General features: G+C 34.2%; 1 protein-coding gene and 1 long non-coding RNA gene across 11 annotated transcripts in view; one reads left to right on the forward strand and one right to left on the reverse strand.

Annotated features, from left to right (window-relative positions):
- LOC149558733 (uncharacterized) overlaps positions 1-1922 on the forward strand; it is a 75963-nt gene extending 74041 nt beyond the window's left edge. For all 9 annotated transcript variants that reach the window (XR_016365062.1, XR_016365060.1, XR_016365064.1 and 6 more), the window contains one exon: positions 1450-1922. This is a non-coding gene — a long non-coding RNA (uncharacterized LOC149558733). The remainder of the gene's footprint in view (positions 1-1449) is intronic.
- HK5 (histidine kinase 5) overlaps positions 1-14751 on the reverse strand; it is an 85784-nt gene extending 71033 nt beyond the window's left edge. Inside the window, exons 1-6 of one of the 2 annotated variants that reach the window (XM_089832826.1) lie at positions 14575-14751; positions 10190-11193; positions 8954-9010; positions 6211-6438; positions 3603-3696; positions 2955-3161 (exon numbers count right to left, since the gene is read on the reverse strand). In XM_089832826.1, coding sequence (XP_089688952.1) covers positions 2955-3161; positions 3603-3696; positions 6211-6438; positions 8954-9010; positions 10190-10900 — 1297 coding nt within the window. In that variant the 5' untranslated portion in view covers positions 10901-11193; positions 14575-14751. Of the gene's footprint in view, positions 1-2954; positions 3162-3602; positions 3697-6210; positions 6439-8953; positions 9011-10189; positions 11337-14574 lie in introns of those variants that run through there. The other variant, XM_089832827.1, reaches the window with a different exon arrangement.
- Between the last annotated feature and the right edge of the window lie 4649 nt (positions 14752-19400).

The following is a 19400-nucleotide window of genomic DNA, read 5'->3' on the forward strand; positions in this document are numbered from 1 at the left end:
TTGGAACTTGGTAACCACAAGCTTATGGTAACTAAAGGACTTTGGGAAAGAGCATGGCATTTAGGTCCTTGCAAATAATTGTTTTATTTATAATAATTAATAAAATAAAGAAGTTGGTATTTTTAGTTGAGTACACTCACAACTCTAATGACTTGCTTAGCTTGCTCAAGATTAGTTAGGAGGTTGAAACCACCAAGGAGTAAAATATTTAAACAATATATGAGGTAAAGTGAGAAGGTACTCTTTAGAGCATAAAGAATTCGCATGCACCAAATTGACACTAGCTATATCACAACATGCAAGATGCAACTTGTTTCTAGATAATATATTAGTACACTGCTGTTAGGACTAGACGTTGAAAGCCTACACAGTCCTCATTAAGCATTATATATTTTGTGTCGTAATTTGTGGCCCTTATGGAGTAGAATCTACTCTTGCAAGATCCCTGTACGGTACATCTGACAACTTGGATTGCATGATATGGCATGCAAGAGAGCATCTCTGTCATTTAACTATGTGTACAAGCATTTGTAGCATCATACATATAAGAGAATCCACAGAGCATGAAGGTAAACATCGTAAGAATATTGATAGAGAGAATTCCATAGGAGACTGGGTGGAGTATCTTTGACTGCTATTTAGCATAGTTTAGAAATCAGGAATAAAAATTGCCTAAATCACAAGCACTCATGGGTCAAATAAGGTCCACAAATAACTTTCCCAAAGGCTCATCACTAAGTTTTGAGCATATAATTGCCAAAAACTTGTGAGACCAAGTCAAAAGCTTGGCCAATGATTGAATAAGACCTCGATTGGAGATGTGCGCCCTACAAACCTTTTCTCTGTTTTAAAAAGAACAATTTTTTATTTATTTTGGGCACATATTTTCCACAGCTGAAAATTGTCATAAATCACAAGTACTCATGGGTCAGATAAGGTCCACAAATAACTTGCACAAAGGCTTATCACCGAGTTTTGGGCAAATACTTGCCAAAAACTTAGTAAAAATTTGTGAGACCAAAGTCAAAAGCTTGGCCAATAATTGAATAAAACAGTCCTTTAAAAAAAATCACCTTCCGCATTGATTTTTGAACATTTGAGTGTGCATAATGAAGGATTGTGTGGACTTCAAGGCATTGATTGGAGATTTGCACCCTATGAACCTTTTCTCTGTTTTAAAAAGAACAAATTTTTATTTATTTTGGGCCCATATTTTTCACAGCTAAAAATCATCAGACATTGAATATGTATTTACTTATCATATGACACAATGATGTGACTTGAACTCTCTTTTTTATTAAATTGAGAAAAAATATTTATGACCTTTGTAAATTTAGTTTTATGCATGTTTTTAAGGATTATTTTATAAATTTATGTGTTTTCTAATGTTTGGAAAATTTGCAAAGTTCTTGTATATGTTTTTGCTGAATCCAAGAATATGTTATATAGACTGCATAAGACCATCTCAGAAGATGTTTGAATGGACCAAATTGGAGCACTCAAGTTTGAAGAGCGGGCTCAAAGCTATATTCTATTGGTGGAGTTTGTCTTGGAGAGCACATGGGTCCAGCCTGGACTAGTTGGACCAAGACTCTGCTGACAGTTTGTGAAACCATGTGTTGTTGCCTGAATCTTCTTCGCCTAAATATTGGACGCTTGGGATGGATTTTGTGTGTTCTTTGTGATTGTAGGGTCATGATGTTTTGCCTCCAAATATTAGAGATCTCCATGCTATTTCTATGAAAGCATTGTAATCCTCATTTGAAGAGGCTATAATCAGCGCGCTCTTGTTTTTTTAGCTTTTTATCAAATGAGTTTTCCTTGGCTATCCTCTATTGTGGGTTTTCCTACTCCATTGAAATTATTTGTTATTGTTCTCTATTTTCAATAATTTCTTACTGGACTTGAATTTGTTTTCTTAACTATTACCAGCATTTTCCTTATGTACATCGTTTTTACTAGGTGTTATTGCATGTGGCAATGACACTTATGCACATGTCATATTGCAATTTTTAATGATGCTTGTTTAAAAACAAATTGATTGTCTTTTTGTGGTGTTTGTTCATGGGAAAAAATGAATATAACAAGGAGTGGCGTTCCATTATTTTAAAATAATGATATGGCATTATAGTAGTCCTCAAGGATGACTATATTTTCGATCAGTTAACACTTCAATGCTTTTACACATTTTAATCCTTGTTATATTTTCTCTTTGTACTATAAAATCCTTTGGAATTTCATAAGAAAAAAAAAATATTTTTAAAAATCTTGATTTTTTTAATGCAAAAAGTTGAAAAATTACATAGTGTATTTATTTAGTTCTTTAAGCTTTTAACATGAAGAGGTTTTTACAATCATTCATAGAATTAGAGAGATGCAGATTTTGGATTTGATTGTGTGCCATATTTTTGCATCAACGTTTCGAATCGCACTTAGCGATCCATCATCGGGATGAGAAGAGCTAGAGGAGAGGAAAAATATGATGGATTACTGACTGTGATTCGAATCGTTGATGCAAAATTATGACACACAATCAAATCCAGAATCTGCATCTCTCTAATACTTTAAGCTTTTGTCAACCACCTATCAGCACTTTTGGAAAAACTTGTTTAATTTATATGATAAAGCTAATAAACCTCCATAAAAAGATACCCAATTTTCATAGGATGCAGTCTCTGAGATTGGTACACATTTACATACAGGAGACAAGCACTGACGGTCAAAGTATGAGTTTCAAGCTACAAAGACTTTCTTTGGCAATAACTGGTGTTATTTGTTTTTCATGACTGTTTAAAAAAGGCATTAAAAAAATAAAGCTGAATATAAAAAATTCACCAACTGAAGATTACAAGTATACCTATCTCAGAACCATTCTTTACTGCAAGAACATTTCAGATAAGCACTCAAGGACAGAGATTAGCAAATAATCTACATAAATGTCAAAGGTTCCCAACCTGATTCAACTTTGGACAGGTCAAGAATGTCATTTATAAGTTGAAGAACCAAATCCCCAGAGGATATCATGACACCCAGCAACTGCCGCTGTTCTGCGTCTAATTTGGTTGTTGAAAGTATTTCAGCCATACCAACAACACCAGTTAATGGTGACCGTATCTCATGAGACATGGTTGCTAACATTTGTTTTGCCCTCATGGTTTGCTCTGCAGAGAAAAATTATACAAAAACCATTCAATTTTAAACAACAAAGTGTTCAACATCTTTCTTGTACAGATAATGATACCATATTATAAAGTTGAGACAATAAATAAAAACATTACTCTTCATCCTAAGTATTCTAGATCTTTCGAATTTGAAATAATTTGCCTTTGTAATGCCTCCTACATTCAATTCTCCATCTTTATGCATGGATGTTATTTTAAATGGATTAAGCTACACTGAATGAATCTTTCACTTATTATAATTGAAATGATAGGCATTAAATAGGAAAATGATGAGCTCTCTAATTCATGGATGGCTAATACCTCAAAAATGCTTTCACAACTTACTATACAGAACTGAATAATCTATAGATCTCTCATTTAGCAGTCATGATGACCTAATAAAAGTAAAACCTATCTCTCAACTCCACTCCACATATTTACCAGTTATATCTATGGTTTTGTTGAGTTCCGTCTCCATAGCATTTCGCACTGCTATTTCCTCTCGAAGCTTTGCCAACTTCTCTCTCTTTGTAACCTGCAAAAATTGCCCATACAAAGAACATTTATCAGTGACTTGGAGAACTGTGGCCTAACATAGCAGCTAATCCTTTCTATTGGTTCCAAGTGCCATAAAGTTTTGAAAAGGTAATACTGATTTTAATAGCAGAAATCGCTTGAAATTATTTACTTCACTAATCAAATTATATCTTTCAACATCATTTCTACTTGAAGCCAGCTATAAAAGTAGAAAACAAATGTGTTGTAATGACAAGAAAACCCTGCAGTAAAGAAATACAGGTTATGAAGCCTCTGCACCTATCTTCATTTTTATCATCCACGGTTAAAATTTTCTTGTTAGTTCTTTCTCAAGGCCTTTGTTGTTGGTTGATTATCTGTATTTTACATTATCTAGATCATAGTATGCATATATACTGGTCTTGTATAAGTATTGAATGTCCTCTACCAATGGAGGATTGTCTATAAGATAATGTGATTATATTCAAATATAAGATTATATCATATATTTCAATCTTAAAACTAATGCTCATTCTACCTGTTGCAACGATAAATTTCCCGTGATCCAGCAAGTAATTAATAGCATGACTTACATAAAACTGTAAACAAGCCGAGTTAAGAGACTTAACCAAAACTTGGCACCTTAAATTAGTTCAAACTCGATTAGTTTGCCAGATACATGGCATGTTGCAGGAAACTTGTTAGTTCATAAAAGACTCGTCTTATAATTCACATTTCAAACATATAGGCTAGATGGCTGTTAGGCATAAAATCATCTCATTAGTTTCAGCTATCTGAAAGTATCTGCATTTTCTTTCCAGTTCAACATCAGAAACATAAGAAACTACATGAAATAAATGACTTTCCAATTGGGAAAGAGGCAGAGGGTGAAATTGAGCAGTGGATTTTCTAATTATCACCATCCTCCCCATACTAACAAATGCTTATAGATAGCATTATTTGAAAGATTATCATCTAAAAGGAAACCAGAATGGTGAACCGATCAGCCCAAGACCTTGCATACAAATTCTAAAGGAAATTGAAACCATTTTTTTATTTTGCGGCAATATTTTTGCCATTTTCCATTGAACCTAATTCTGTAATTGTTATTCTGCTAGGTTACGAGAAAGAAACTTTCAGCAGCCTTGTTGCTTAATATCGATCTGGAATTGGACCATGTATATCAGTAATTCCACAATTTTTTATATGTACAAGTAATGGATGGGACTGTATTGTGTCCAGTCAGACAGAGTTGTATTCATAATACAAGATGCAGATTACCCAGATAGACACAATTGTATGGAGATATTGTTTTCCTAAATACACATGTATCTATATGACATTAACAGCATTACCTATTCTAAAGCCTTTATAAAACTCAGTGTCCTGGAAACTTAGCAATTTTGTTGAATGCAAAAACTACTAGCAGGTGACATACCTTTGCTCCGTATACCTTACTTCAATTATTTTCTTTTGTTTTTCAAAAAAAGGCTCAAGAGCTCTGTATTAGTCTATGTAGATTTAATAAAAACCAAGGCAACTCATGAAGAAAACAAGTTGGCAAGCTGTCCATTAGGCAAAGCAAAGAGTATATCCCTGAAGAGCAATATCAGCTTTGATTGTAAAAGGAACTAAATCTCTGAGCATCTATCCTGAAATATGTGTAGCCAAGAGACTAATAATATTGAAAATACCAGCATCTAGAGTACTATAGTAACTGTAAGAATGTAAATGCTGCAAATACATAAGGACGCTTTATAACTCTACAATCTTTCCTTCAGGAGAAACAGGTCCATTATCTGGGGCCTGCAACATGTCCTTCTGCTTTGATTCAGGTTTCTTCCTTGCTTACATGATTCAAACAGGTCCACTAGCTGGGGCCTGCAACAGATCCTTTTGCTTTGGATCAGGTTCTGTCCTTCCTTCCATTGATTCTCCTATGATTTGAAACAGGGGAATCTTCTGATTTTTTTAAAAGCAGAGCTGTTGCTGATAACAGTGTCTCATCAACTGTTGGATACCTTCTTCTTCCTTAGTGATATAGTTGTACAATACGAAAAATGCATTCCAACTGAAGACTTTGATTCTCACCACTCTATTTTTCTAGCCAGATACAAGATAGTTCTCTCCAGTTTAATGTTTACTCACTTACGCTTTAAAATTTGAAGTTAGCTGTCTTAACTTAAATATGAGTAAAGCAAGCCATATTTTCTTTAATCTCGTAGCAGTTTCAAGATGCATGTCATTGTTAATGTTCTTGTCCTCTTTTCGCTACTTTTAAAAGGAGAATTTTGAACTTTTATGGTTGTATCATATGCAATCTCTCAATATAATAATATGTGCTCAAATAAACTATATCAGGATAGTAATAGCTCTCTTAGCTGCACTTGATTTTTTTATGTTTCAAGTTCAACTGATTCAGCCAAGAAATGTTTTCTAAACGAAGTGGAGGAGCCACTACTGGGATGAAGATTAAATCGTGATAACAGCTAAGAATATAACAAGATTGGAAGTCCAAGGAACAATAAATTACCTGTTCAGTAATATCCATTCCCATATAATTGACTCCAATCGTCTCTCCAGTTTTGCTGAAAACAGGCTCTACATAGATTAAGAAAGTCTTTGATCCAAACAACTCTGTTTCAAATGTAATTTCCCGCTTCGCTGGTAATCCACGTTGTAAAACTTCTGCCTTGAAATCTTGAGATTCTTTTACACCAGCCCCTGTAAATATCTCAACATCTGTTCTCCCTATAATGTCCTGTGAACAAAGAATTCTCCCAACAAACAACTTGCATGTCAGATTATTTTCCAACAAGTGAAAAAGAAAACAACTTGGTGCCAAATACTCCTTTACATGAAGCTGAACTAGAAAATTTGAAATGCAAAGAAAAAGTGTCAGTGAAGCATTGCAAGCTAAGTATTTTGAAATAGTTTTTAGACATTCAACAGTTCTGGGTTGGGACCTTTATGTATGTGTATGTGTCTATATGTGTGTGTGTGTCAAAAATGTAGTGTATTTATTTATTTTGTCTTCATTGCATAACAAATAAAGTCTAATATATTGACATGAAAATCTAACAAAAACCAGCATGTTCTTTTCTTCTTGAATAATTTCAATGTAAGAACAGCATCACACCCACAAAGGTTTTCAGCTGAGATTCAGGGGGCACCTTCACTTGGAGGTTGGAATTTAAGCTTTAAAAGGTCATTAAAGAGGAAGTTCAAAATATTGGATGTGCAAGGCTTCTTAGAAATGTTAGACAACAAACAGTTTCTAGAAGAAACTGCATGAAAAAAATGAGGTTACCTCGAAGATGGATCACAAGGTTTGGCCCAAAACATTGAATTTAACATTGTCAAAAAATGTCATTAGTGTGCTTTAATGTAAGTGTTAAAAGTGTGTGCTTTCATAAACATTCACGAGAATAGGAAGAGCAAATGAAAATGGACTGATGAGTCATCTTATATTGCAAGTGATTATGATTTTAAATAAATTTATTACAAGTTAATAAAGGAAAGGATATTATACAATGGCCCTTCAAAAATTGAAACTTCATTAATTTTTGTCTTTTTAAATCCTATTGCTTATGCTGCTTCTGCACACCATATTCTATCATGATAGCAAAGCCATGAAGGCTCACCTGTCACCCAGTCTCAATATTCAATTTGAAGAATTTGTTGTGTAAATCCTAGATTTGTGTCCATAGATAATTTTCTTTCAGCTCCAGGATTCTTTATATTTGTTCACATTCCAGTTATTGAAGAACCATTGGTGGAACTTGAAATGTATTTCTATCCTAAGATCACTGTTTCCCAGTTTCTGTGATGTGGGGATGGATAGTAAGTGTTTAGAAGCTGTCCCCAATCAAAATTTTATAAGAACTTCTGTACACAATACAGAAAAATCTTGGTGGGCATTTCAGTAATATCCCTGAGGTTCATGTATCTTTCTGGAAATGAGGTTCCTGTATCTTTCTGGAAACTCCTAGCAATCCCAAAGATAGCTAGGATTTCCAAAGAGGAGGATTACAGCTAGTACTCTAGAACAGTCAACATGTTATTAAGATCCACAAAAATCCGAATACCCTTATTGTAAAAGAATTTTCATGAAAAAGTAGAAATAGTAGTCTACATCAAAGTTTTAGCTATAAGGCTCATCATGAACCCGGCAACCCAAAACAGGACTCAGACTAGGGACTCGGCATGGACTCCACTAGGACTTGGAAAAAAAAAGTAGTTTTACAAGATACAAAAATAAATTAAAGTGTTTAGAAAGCTTAGACCATCAATTTGTCACAATGCAAAGATTACACGTATCATAAAATCTTCTCACATTTCATATTTGAAATTTCATAATTTACACTGGGGCTTTGGGAGTGAAGACACTAATGGGTTTGAAAGGAAGCAATAGCTGCAGAAGGTGTTAGATGTGAGAAAAAACAAACGATAGAGGGGGTGCAGGGCCCCCAGAATATTGTTTTTGGGGATGGTTGAAAATGAATGACTTTGAGCCAAAATATGAAAGGAAAAAAGTTAAAAACTCAATTTTTGCATTTTTTAACATGCGCGGATAGATATTAGAGTCTGATGTCAAAACCTGCTATGTCCCAGCCCAAAATTCACACGAGTAATCACAAAAACTCATGTGGAATTGCCTTGCCAGTTCATGGCAAGTTGACTCCACAAGCATTGGGACTCACAAGTCTCGCAAGTACAGCAAAGTTGTAAATCACTAATCCAACAATCATACAGATCTCTAAAAATTTGCATATAGTTTGTTGGTTTTGGACCAGAGAATATGGAACTAACTTTCTCAATTGCCTTTTCTATATTCATTAGGGTTTGGCAATATGCTAAAATTACATCAGTATGATCTCTTTTGAGGAAGAAGAAGAAAATGTATTGTTTTGAGTATGATACAAATAGATTATTTTCTTTACTTATGTTTTAAATTAAATTGTACCTGAGATCAAGATATCATATATTTATTGTCGTAAGTTTAATGATGGGAATATAATTGTGTGCAGATGTCCAAACTATATATACAATGCTGCTGTAGAAAATTAATGAATAACAATAATGGCATAAGCAGCACACACTATACTTTAATAAAAGTGGTGTTTCTGCAGTGCGTCATTATACAAGAAGCATAGATCGAGGCAAACAATTGAATAGAACCATAAATTAACATGGAAAATTACAAATAAGAAAATAAAAAAGAAGAAGATTGAACTGGAATCAACTTGTATATTAGTTTAAACAACAAACTTTACCTCTTCGTGGAGACTTGGAAAATGATTGTAGATAAAACGGTAGCGCAACTCCTTGTCCTAGTTGGTGATAAGCCACAAGGAACAAAGAAAAATAATAAAATTTAGAACCCCCTTTAAATTCAAACTGCTATTCAGTAAAAAGAAGCAGAACAAAATGAATTTTAGCTATCTATTAAAAAATAGCGCTCTTTCCTTTTTGTATCGCACAACATGTGGGAGACAAATAATTGTCTTCCAAATCGATAGTCCCACATTTCCATAATTTATTAAAGAATGTGGTAATCATACGTGTATCAAATTTAGTAATTCAAAAATTGAAGCTCACATGGACATTCATTCCTGTATACTGCATAAAATGCACTGTTTATATAGCTTTGCTCTAGATCAAAATATATTAGATAATATTTTCAATATATACGTCACAATATGGACAACTTTGCATGTGAAAACTTCTTTAGGGCTTGATTTCAATAAAAAATCCCAAGCCAAAGTTTCCAACAGTAATCTACAGCTAGTACCAAAAATTTACAAATTTGTTAGAAGGTTGAAAATTATATTATAGACATGTATTTTACTATATTTATTGTATAAGACACAATTCTCTTAGGCAGAATTTTAATGTGAACAGTTCTGAGACCTCTGTCCCCTTGTGCTAAAGAGATTGTAACAAATATCACATGTGGGACTGGACTCTTTAGAAGAGATTTGAGAACAATATAGATTTAGGTTCGTTGAATATTCTCCCTTTTTAGTTGTAATTTGACTTTCCCTTATTTCTTCATCAAATGGTCCAATAGTGACTAACAAATTGAACAACGAAGAAGTTTTGATTACAGTTGACACAAAAGCAAGTAGAAGTTGCTTTTAAAAATTGTCAAGAAATGTTAAAAACCATTGGGCTGATTTATCTGTGTCATAAATTGAAATAACCAAATAATTATAATTCAAATTTAATGTCAAAATTTTAATACCAATTAATATTAATTGAATTTTACATAAGACGCTTGTAAATTTATTTATTTTAAAGTTCAGGTCTCAGTGCATATTTACTAAAATAGAACTCTCGTAGCAACAAAGTTCAACAAAACATAAAATAGATTTTAGCGTTATATGATAATGATCAATTCTTATTAAAAAAATGTTAAGGCAATTCAACATTCAAAGCTTTGCCGTATTACAACAGGTTTTAGTAAATATTGTGGGAAACAAACAAAATATAATATTGGTGACAGATACCTGATGGCCAATGACAACTGGTGCATTCTGCAGAATGAAATGCAAGAAATTGTCTGCTCTTCTTAAAATCTGAGATAATTCTTCTACTGGTGAAGTTTCCTTTGCCAAAACTCTTAGATTTTCTTGTAGTTTCTCCTGAAGTTTGTTCTCTCTTTGAAGGCTTTCATCAAGTAATTTTTCCAATTTTTTGGCCCGCTCCTTCCAATACTCTATAGAATCATGTTCAACATCTATTTTCCATTTATTTTTGCAAATTAAAATGTCTTTGTTAAATCTTGGAGTTGCATCTCCAAATGTGTAGTCATCTTGAAGAATAGAAATTACCCTCTTGTCTCCAGCACAGTTATCTCCTTCAAACATATGCTCCTCCAAAATTTTGAGTTCCTTAAGTTCAGCTTCTTGCTTCTGCTTGTTTAACATATCAATTTGTTCATTGAGAAGACGAAAGGCATTGGCCTGTTTATGCTCCCACTCCTTCACAAGGTAAGACAATTGTGAAGACCCTTTCTCAGTGAAATCAGTCAATTCCATGAGACGTTTGAAATCCACAATAGATGGTTCCTCCACAATTGAGACTTCATCCAACATATCTTGATCTGCGGCTGGTTTGTCTATTTTAAACTGCTTGTCCGATTCTTTCCCTAAATTTTCTGGCCACATTGATGATAAAATTTCATCAACCATATCTGAAGAGTAGTCCTCTTCTTCCATATCGCAATCCTTGAAGAAATTTTAAAACCACTTCAGCGTGAAACTACTCCTTTGAAGTAGAATTACCATTCATTTCACATACATTATGATATTCTGATATGCAAAGAAAAGGAACAACTCCAGCCATTCAAAATATTTTTACAAGTCCTATTTTCTCAGTTGTTCCCTGATGGCCTAGTTTTTTGTGCTGGTTATGGGCCGATACTATGCAGCATGCTGTATAAAGTCCCAGTACATTTAAGCCTTAAACACCATCCCATGAAAAAAACCAATTGAATCCATAAGCTTGTGTCCTGTACAGAAGAAAGTTGAACAACTGGTTAAAATTTGAGCAATATGTATAACTAAGTTCCTAAAGCAGAAAAAATGACTGAAATACCATTAACAATCACATTATGATTGAAACAATCTATTTGCCATCCCCAAGGCCTTTACCATGCTGCCCAAGATAAAGCAATAACTCCACAACTCAAATAATTGGCACCAAGGAACAATACAGAAAACAAATAGGCAAATGTAGTTAAATTTGCATGATTAGAGAAAAAACCTCAAGTATTGCTTGATATAAGAAAAAGAAAATAACCCCAAATGCCTTTCAGAATTTGGTTAATTATAATGCCATAAAGCGTGCATCAAAGAACGCTTCAATGAAATACTATGTGCAGAGAGCTAGCCTAGTCAAACCAAGATAATTTCCAATTTCTAAATATGCATGCTGATTAATATTGGTATTCTTGCAGAATCGTAAGTTCCCTTTCCAAAGATGAAACTGTAAAATTCAAGACTGGTAAAAAACATAACGACAGATGGGAGCAACCAAATTAAAATTATTATGAGTAAAGAAGACCAGAACTGACATTGTATATAAATTTTAAATTCACTATAGTGAAGCTCTGAAAAGTGTTACTTCTAAAATTGCATAAAGTAGCCCGAAATTCTGACATTAGTGTGCTTCGATCATACCTCAAGTAAGCATTATATTCTTTTTATGAAACTTGCAATATTCTGATCCAAACCAGAGGTTTGGAAATGACCACACCTCTTCGAAATGACTCTTGTTCATAAACACTATAACAGACACAAAATTTGACATTTTATGAGCTCATTCATCTTTTAACGTCTAGTTATCTTAGTAAACAAGGATCTCATCTGTAAGAAACATGGCTTGAAACAGTTGCACAGAACACAAAAATACCCAGTCAGATTAACTAAAAAATAAGTTCCTATCTTCAATACACTTGATTCTTACATCGAAATGCCAAAAGAATCTAAGAGTGCACATAAAAATAAAATCAAAATGCAAAAAACCTATAAATTACAAAGAAAGAGACAAATAGTAAATACCGTATTCAAGCATACCCATATAATTCTCAAGAGATGTATAACTTTTAAGAATATTTTACATGACTCAATGTGAAATTTCATCAAATAGCAATTGTCAATTGTAATAATTATACATCTCATTCTGAGGATAAAGGCTCTGATCAAGAACTGTGATGGCATATGGCTGTCAGACAAACGTATGAACGGTGATAAACGCAATGAAGATGTTGCACAATTCTATAACGAATCTCAAGGTGAATTCTTTGAAAAATTCAGGCATACTCAATGCTATTGCTTGTCTCACAATACTTATCAGCGCACAATGAATAAGGTTAATTCTTAAATCTCAAGGCCAGTTTATTGCTCTGCTTTGAAACGAGCATCATAAAAGCTCTGGCAGTTTTAGAGAATGCCCGTGAAATAGAGAAGTTGCTCATTATACAAGAAAAATGACTTTTTAAATTAATCAGCACCATAGAGACTAGATTTTGCGTTTCTACTAGACATAATTTTTTACACTTACCCTAAACTATGAACAGGAAAATCTGGTTAATCTCCAAATCAAATACTTACAGAGACATAAAGTTGCCATTATCATAGGCTATCTGCAGAGGAAAGAACCATGTTTCTATAATTGACCTTCTATCTATGAGCTTAACAATGCTCCGACTCTGTTTTCATCAATGCCATTATGCAAGAAAATGACATATGTTTTTGTCCCTCACATGATGCCAAATTTGAAAACCATAGATGCATAGAATGATTGGTTCGGAAAACACAGAGTAAGGCTTATCGTCTCGTGATTATACTTGGTTTAGTCTCTCAAAGCTGTAACGACTGTAGAAGAATCCAATAAAATGCAGCAAAATGCATTTGATACCCTACCATGAGCTTGCTACGATGAAAAGACAACGGCATCTAATCAGAGATTGGCACAATTGCTGATTCTTGTTAAACTTTAAGCCTCTATCCACGCTTTCAGTACAGCAAAAAGATTATCTTATGGCTTTAGTAACAAAAATGTCCTTTTCCTGCTTACAGATTTGCCTCCGAATCATCATTCCTTCTAGCTATGTATCAGGGAGAGGAAGAAATCAAACTATTGTTGTACGAAAACCAACTATAAATAATATATGCACACCTTAGCCAGCATTTGCAATGTGTACATTGGGTTAACGCTATCTGTCACAAATTTGAAGATGTGGTCAAGAGAAGCACTGAAATGTTGCAGTCGAAAGACTTTGGAAGCCCAAATATTCAGGAATGCCCGTAAGCCTTGTTTGCAAAAACCGAGTAACTTAAAAGAGATGAAGCATTTTTAAATCTAATATTTTAGGAAAACCAGAAATCATCTATAAGGCCTTTCAATTGTTAGGACTGCCTGAAGCAGTCATAAGGTTTTTAAGAATTAGCGTATCCAAGAAAATAGCACCATAAGAGTGTTTGTACAAACTACCATAAAATCATTATGATCTCCTTAGAACCCATGCAAATTCTCAACCTTTCAGCAAATTGCGAAGTCTAAGAGTTGTTCATTCTCAGATTCAGAAAGGTCCTAACCGCAGAATCCCCTACTTCAACGAACGCTAATAAAGCTAAAAGACTTCGGAATTTTCTCATTCTTACAACATCAGATGAACTGCTCACCTCCAGCAGAGAAATACTCTAATGAATTCAACAAAATCAAAGGCAAAAGAAAGACAAGAATTAACCCATAATCCACCTGTACTGAATAACTACTTATACTAGCGCACTCCTTTCAAAACAATTTTCAATGACTAGATTCTTAGGATTCTATAATTCCCAGCATTTTTCTTCGCAAACTGGGACTTTCCCATGGAAATGCCATACATAAGATGGCATCTCATATCTTGCATAGAGAGACTCTAATGAATTGCATTCAAGTGGTAACTGAACAGAAAGAGAAGGCATAAATAAGGCAAGAATTAACCCACGGTGCACCTGTAACTAGAAGGCTACTAAGGATAGTCTACTCCATTCAAAACGATTCCCAAGGCCTGGATTAAATTTTGACAATCTAATCCCCTGCATTCATCTCCAAAGATTGGAATTGCCTCGTACTTACCACATGTTAGATAGGCTTCTCATCTCGAGCCGAGAGCTACTCTAATAATTGCACTCATGCACCAGCTGCAAAAAGAAACAAGACTAAAGAAAGCCAAGAAATAACAGTCTATCCTTCAAGAAAGCTGCTTAAAACAGCCCATCCTTCCAAAAACATTTTTCTTCAACTCCTGGAATTTTGCCCTGCTGTCTAATTCTCGTTATTCATCAAAACAAAACCCAGTCGCAAATTAGGAGAGCAGTTTTATAAGGAGCCCAAATCATACCATCATAAATTCTGTGCAAAATTGGAGGCAGCATATTGAAAAAGCTTCTGGTGCGCCGGGAAGCAGCAATCAAAAAGGGTACCAAAAGAATGAAAAGTCTAGTGGTAGCCTGCTTGTCCACATTTAATTCTTCTACGGACCAAACAGCAGACTGCCATGTGAAAAAGAGAAAAGAAAGGCAAAATCATTTAGTCCTATTATAATGAACCTATAAAGTCGCATGTGCATCTGAGCAGCCCACTAAGCAGCAATACATCTAAACTCCATTTCATTTCCTATGAATCCAATAAAATTCAATTTCCGTTGAATTGAATTGAAATAAAATGAATCGCAATTCCCAATGCCATTTAAAAAACTCAGCGCCATTAAAAAATGTTTGCATCACAAGCCATCAATAAGGAAACATTTCTTAAAAGCTTAAGACTATTTAAAAAACTGTCTTTACCGTCTGCAACCCGGCGAATAGAAGTTAAAAAAACATGGGTGTTTTTCTTTCCTCCCGTGGTGGCGCAGACACAAACAGAAATTTAAAGTAGTATTGAAAAAAGAAATGATTTTTCCTACGCCGAAGCCTCGTGGAAGCACCATTGCTAAGCACCTGGAGTTCGGTTATTAATATTTCTAAAAATGGGACTTGTTAAAATTACTGGATGAGTCCAATTTGCATGCATTCCGGACATTGTCCAGGCTGTAGATGGTGATAATCGGACAGGAATTATTATTTAAATCCATATTCGAAACCATTCCCAAGTGCAGATTTTTTTTTTTAAAACTATATACACAGTTTTCATGGCCCATTAAATTTCTCTTTCAACCAGAATACACTAAAATCATTGAAGTCAGCCCTGAGCAAAAATTTCGTCTCTCTTTCAGGGTTCTCTTCGGAACCGAAAAGGATTTTTACGAGGGAAATTGTTGTTTTTTTAATAATTTTTGCGGGAAAAACCATTGATTTACTATTTATAATTTAAAAGATTGTAAATATGCGTGTTATCTTAAATCTTATTTACTTCAACCACAGGTTTCACGTTTCAAGGATGAAATAACAATTCTTAAAATTGTATGTGGTTTTTTTCCTTCATCTTTTACTTTCATTTCGACTAGGTTAGGTCTTACTCTAATTATTAGTGCAATAGTATTGTTTGTTGCATTAGTTTCTAAGAAAGATATAATATTTTAATGTGTTGTAATTGTTAATTTCTATGGAAATTATCCTTGGAGAAATCTCAAGATTAATTTCTATGGAAACTATCTTTGGAGAAATCTTAAGATTCTTTAGATGATAAAGTGTGTAAGTTTGGAATCTGTAATATGTGAAGAGTAAGAGAATATGTTAGAGAACATTGAAAACATAGCTATATAATGTACTATAAAAAGTATGTTTGATTAATTAAAAATAGTAATGTACAAGAGGATTGTAAGTACAATCAATAGTTTCAAATGTAACATTTGGGAATGCACATGACTCCCTTGGTTATAAAAGTTAAAGATCTTAATTATGTTTTGGAAGGAGTTACTCTTGAAGAGAAGCACGTGGGTATAACTTTGACTAATTAGACCAAGAAGTGATTACATGTTTTGGGAAACGATTGGTGGTTTTTTAGATTTTGTTGGTTTATGTATTGAAGGCTTTAGGTGGAGTTGCATGAATTTTTTTACTGTAGGTACATATTGTCGATAGGATCAAGGACTTGAGTTAGATCTCTATTAATTTCAGAGATGTTTTTTTTCTTTTGATATAAAATAGGCAATGTCATTAGATTATTGATAAGAAAGTTACAATTGATAACAATGGTGGCCCTATTATGTAACAAACCAAACAAAATGTCACCTTACCTATATCGACCACACATTGTAAATATCCAGCTATTTTATACAAAATCAGGGTACAACAGACCTAAAACTTGCATTGACTACAAACCCATACATAACCAGTTTCACACTTACGTACAAAAGACATAACATAATATACATAACAAGCTAGATATCTTCTTGGAATTACAAACTTAGGATCCAGAAACTATAGCCCTTCCAAACTTACCTTTATTGCTTCTCTATTTGTTCTAGAAGTCTTTGATAAACATAAGTGTAGTCTCAATTGGGGGGGGAGTAGAGAAGTGTTGATATCTGATTGAAAAGATCATTGATAAGGAGATTGTTGAAGAAGATTGTGTTTCAATCATTATTTTGTCACTGATTTCAAACCTGCTATTTGCTAGCAAGACAATTGCTTATATGTTTCAAGTACTATCACTTAGTTGATTGATGAGGAGGATTTGATCAACAAGATGTAACAAAAGTACCTAGAGGAAAGGTTGAGTTACGATTATGTAATGAAGTACAAGGATCAATTAAGACAGTGATAACATAATGTATTGATGATCTACTTGAGGTTACAAAATGGTTGGCTACACTTAAAAAGTTTAGAAGAATAAGTTAAACAAAATTCATTTTCCAAGCTTGACCAAGTGGACAGTAGGTGCTGAGCAAAGTTAGTTCAAGCCACACAAAAAGTTAGTTGGAGCTGAGTGAAAGCAAAGTCTAGTGGATGTCGAGCAAGACAGTAGATGTCGAGTAAATTTTAGTTGATGTCGAGCACCAATAAAATCTAGTTGATGCCGAGTGATTTTATAGTTGATGTTTAGTGATGCAATATGTGTCAAGCATCAGAAGATTGATAATGTTGAGCTATTGCATTATGACAAAGACCGAAGATTCGCCAAATAAAAGTCGACAAGTTTGTTTTCTTGGAACTTGTGAATCAAGAGAAAGATAAGATTGATGAGCTAGTGGCACAGAATCTTATGTAAACCATTTTGGAGGCGAATTCAAATGGATTCTAAGAGAAGTTTCTAGAGAGGAGAAGTTTCTAGATACATTGTATCTTACCTAATCCATCCAAAACCCTAATTTAGATGATGGATGATGAGCGAGAAAATATTCTAATTTCATGTATATAGGAATGTCTAGTCATGAAGCAAAAGAGAGAGAATTAGAGAGTCTAATGTGAGAAGTTGAGAAGGAGAAGGAAAAGGGGTTTTGCTTCATCAAGTGACCTAAGAGAAGAGTCTGCAATGGCGTACTAAGCAACAAGGCTTAAGAAGATGAATGCTTGAAGGGTGAACAAGCTATTAGAGCTACAAAGAATGGAAGCCAAGCAAAATTGAGGACAAAACAAAGATCAATAATCTGCAAGTGAAGTTGTATTAGATCAAAGCTTTACTGTTACTTTCTAACAATTGTATCAGTTTAGGGTAAATCCTTTGGGGTAAGGTTGACTTAACAATCATTGGAAAATCCTTTAACAAGGTGGCATTCCAAGTGAATGGCCTAAAGTCCTCTAACAAGGCTCACTTTTAACAAGGTGATTGAAATCCCTTAACCAGGTCACATTTAACAGTGTGCATTGTAACCTTTAACAGGGTTTGCCTTTTGATGCAGGAGCATCCAGAGGTATAAGGGCAATCCTATGTCACCCAAAAAAAAGTACTTAGACTTAGTTTCTATTTCATGTGTTTTCATTTTTGGATACCCATTTGGGTCAAATAAAGGTTCCAATTCTCACAGTTCCACTATTAGTGTTTTGGGTTAGAGTTTTTAATCACCTTGGGATACGTGTAAATGTCAAAAAATAGGAGTATGTAATTGAGCCATCATTTTGGTGAACTAGAAGGTGTAAATTGGTCAGATGATTGTTATTGTAGTTTAGAGCATTCCAGAAAAAGAATCAAGTCAAAATGCCCCACAGTTTGAAAGTTATCACAGTTTTTCTATTTCTGGAGACCTCCTAAGAATGCTTCAAAGTCAGGTTAGGGGCATTAAATGACCTCGAACAGGGCCAAAAAAGGGGATGAGAAAAGCTCCTCCATATGGATATAGAGCGCTTTGAGAGCTTTTCGAAAATGTAAACAGTTTGTCAATCGGAGCTACGGTTCAAAAGTTATGCCTCCCGAAAGTTCGATTACCGTTTCTGGATTCTTCTAATTTTGTGCCGACTTCTAATGCGACTTTTGGAGCCTTCTATTTGGTCGGTGGATGCCAACTAGCACTTTCTAGAATGTATTCCTAATCCTTAACCCTTCGGGGTCTATTTAAGAACATTTCTGGCATTGTAAAAGGTAGTTCGAAGTGGAGTTTGAGAGGAGGTACTGAAAGGAGAAATTATCTCCAGATTTATACTATTGTAAGCCCATAGGGCATGTTTTGGAGCCTGTTTCTTTGCACTAAGTGTACTAGCATATTTTCATAGTTAAATAAATTTTTCCTTTCCTGTTGTGTCCATTTTGTACTTGGGTTGTGTCCCCATCACCTTTAACAGGGTATCACTTCAAAAGAATGAAAAAGGAGTAGCATGTTACTGGTGGTTTTTTTCAAATTGGGTTTTCACGTTAAATCATTGTGTCAAATGTGTTGATGAATGTGTTGTGTTGCATGCTTTATATTTCTGCAAAATTGACTTGACATTAACATATAAGTTTTAGTTGATACACAATGAATGCTTGCATGAGTATGAATGTTTTATGGGTTCACTGAATTGTGAGAAAAGTTTTATTTGTACATCTAGACCTTAAATAACTGATTCACCCCCCTTCCTAGTTATTCTAAAAGAATTTCAACAATTGGCATCAGAGCCATCTACTTAAGAGGATTAGTTTTAAGGTACTAGAAGCACAAAGATCAAGATGTCAAAAAAGAAGTACCCAAGCTCAACATAGATAACTTTCCTGCATGGAAAAGTTTGATGAAACTAGACCTTGGAGGACTTGGAGATCACTCACAATCTTCCATTACAATGAAACATGTTGATCCAATAGGAGCCCTAACTA

This window comes from Cupressus sempervirens, chromosome 5, assembly GCF_028749045.1.
Source record: "Cupressus sempervirens isolate cs-2001-9-10 chromosome 5, ASM2874904v1, whole genome shotgun sequence".
Taxonomy (NCBI): domain Eukaryota; kingdom Viridiplantae; phylum Streptophyta; class Pinopsida; order Cupressales; family Cupressaceae; genus Cupressus; species Cupressus sempervirens.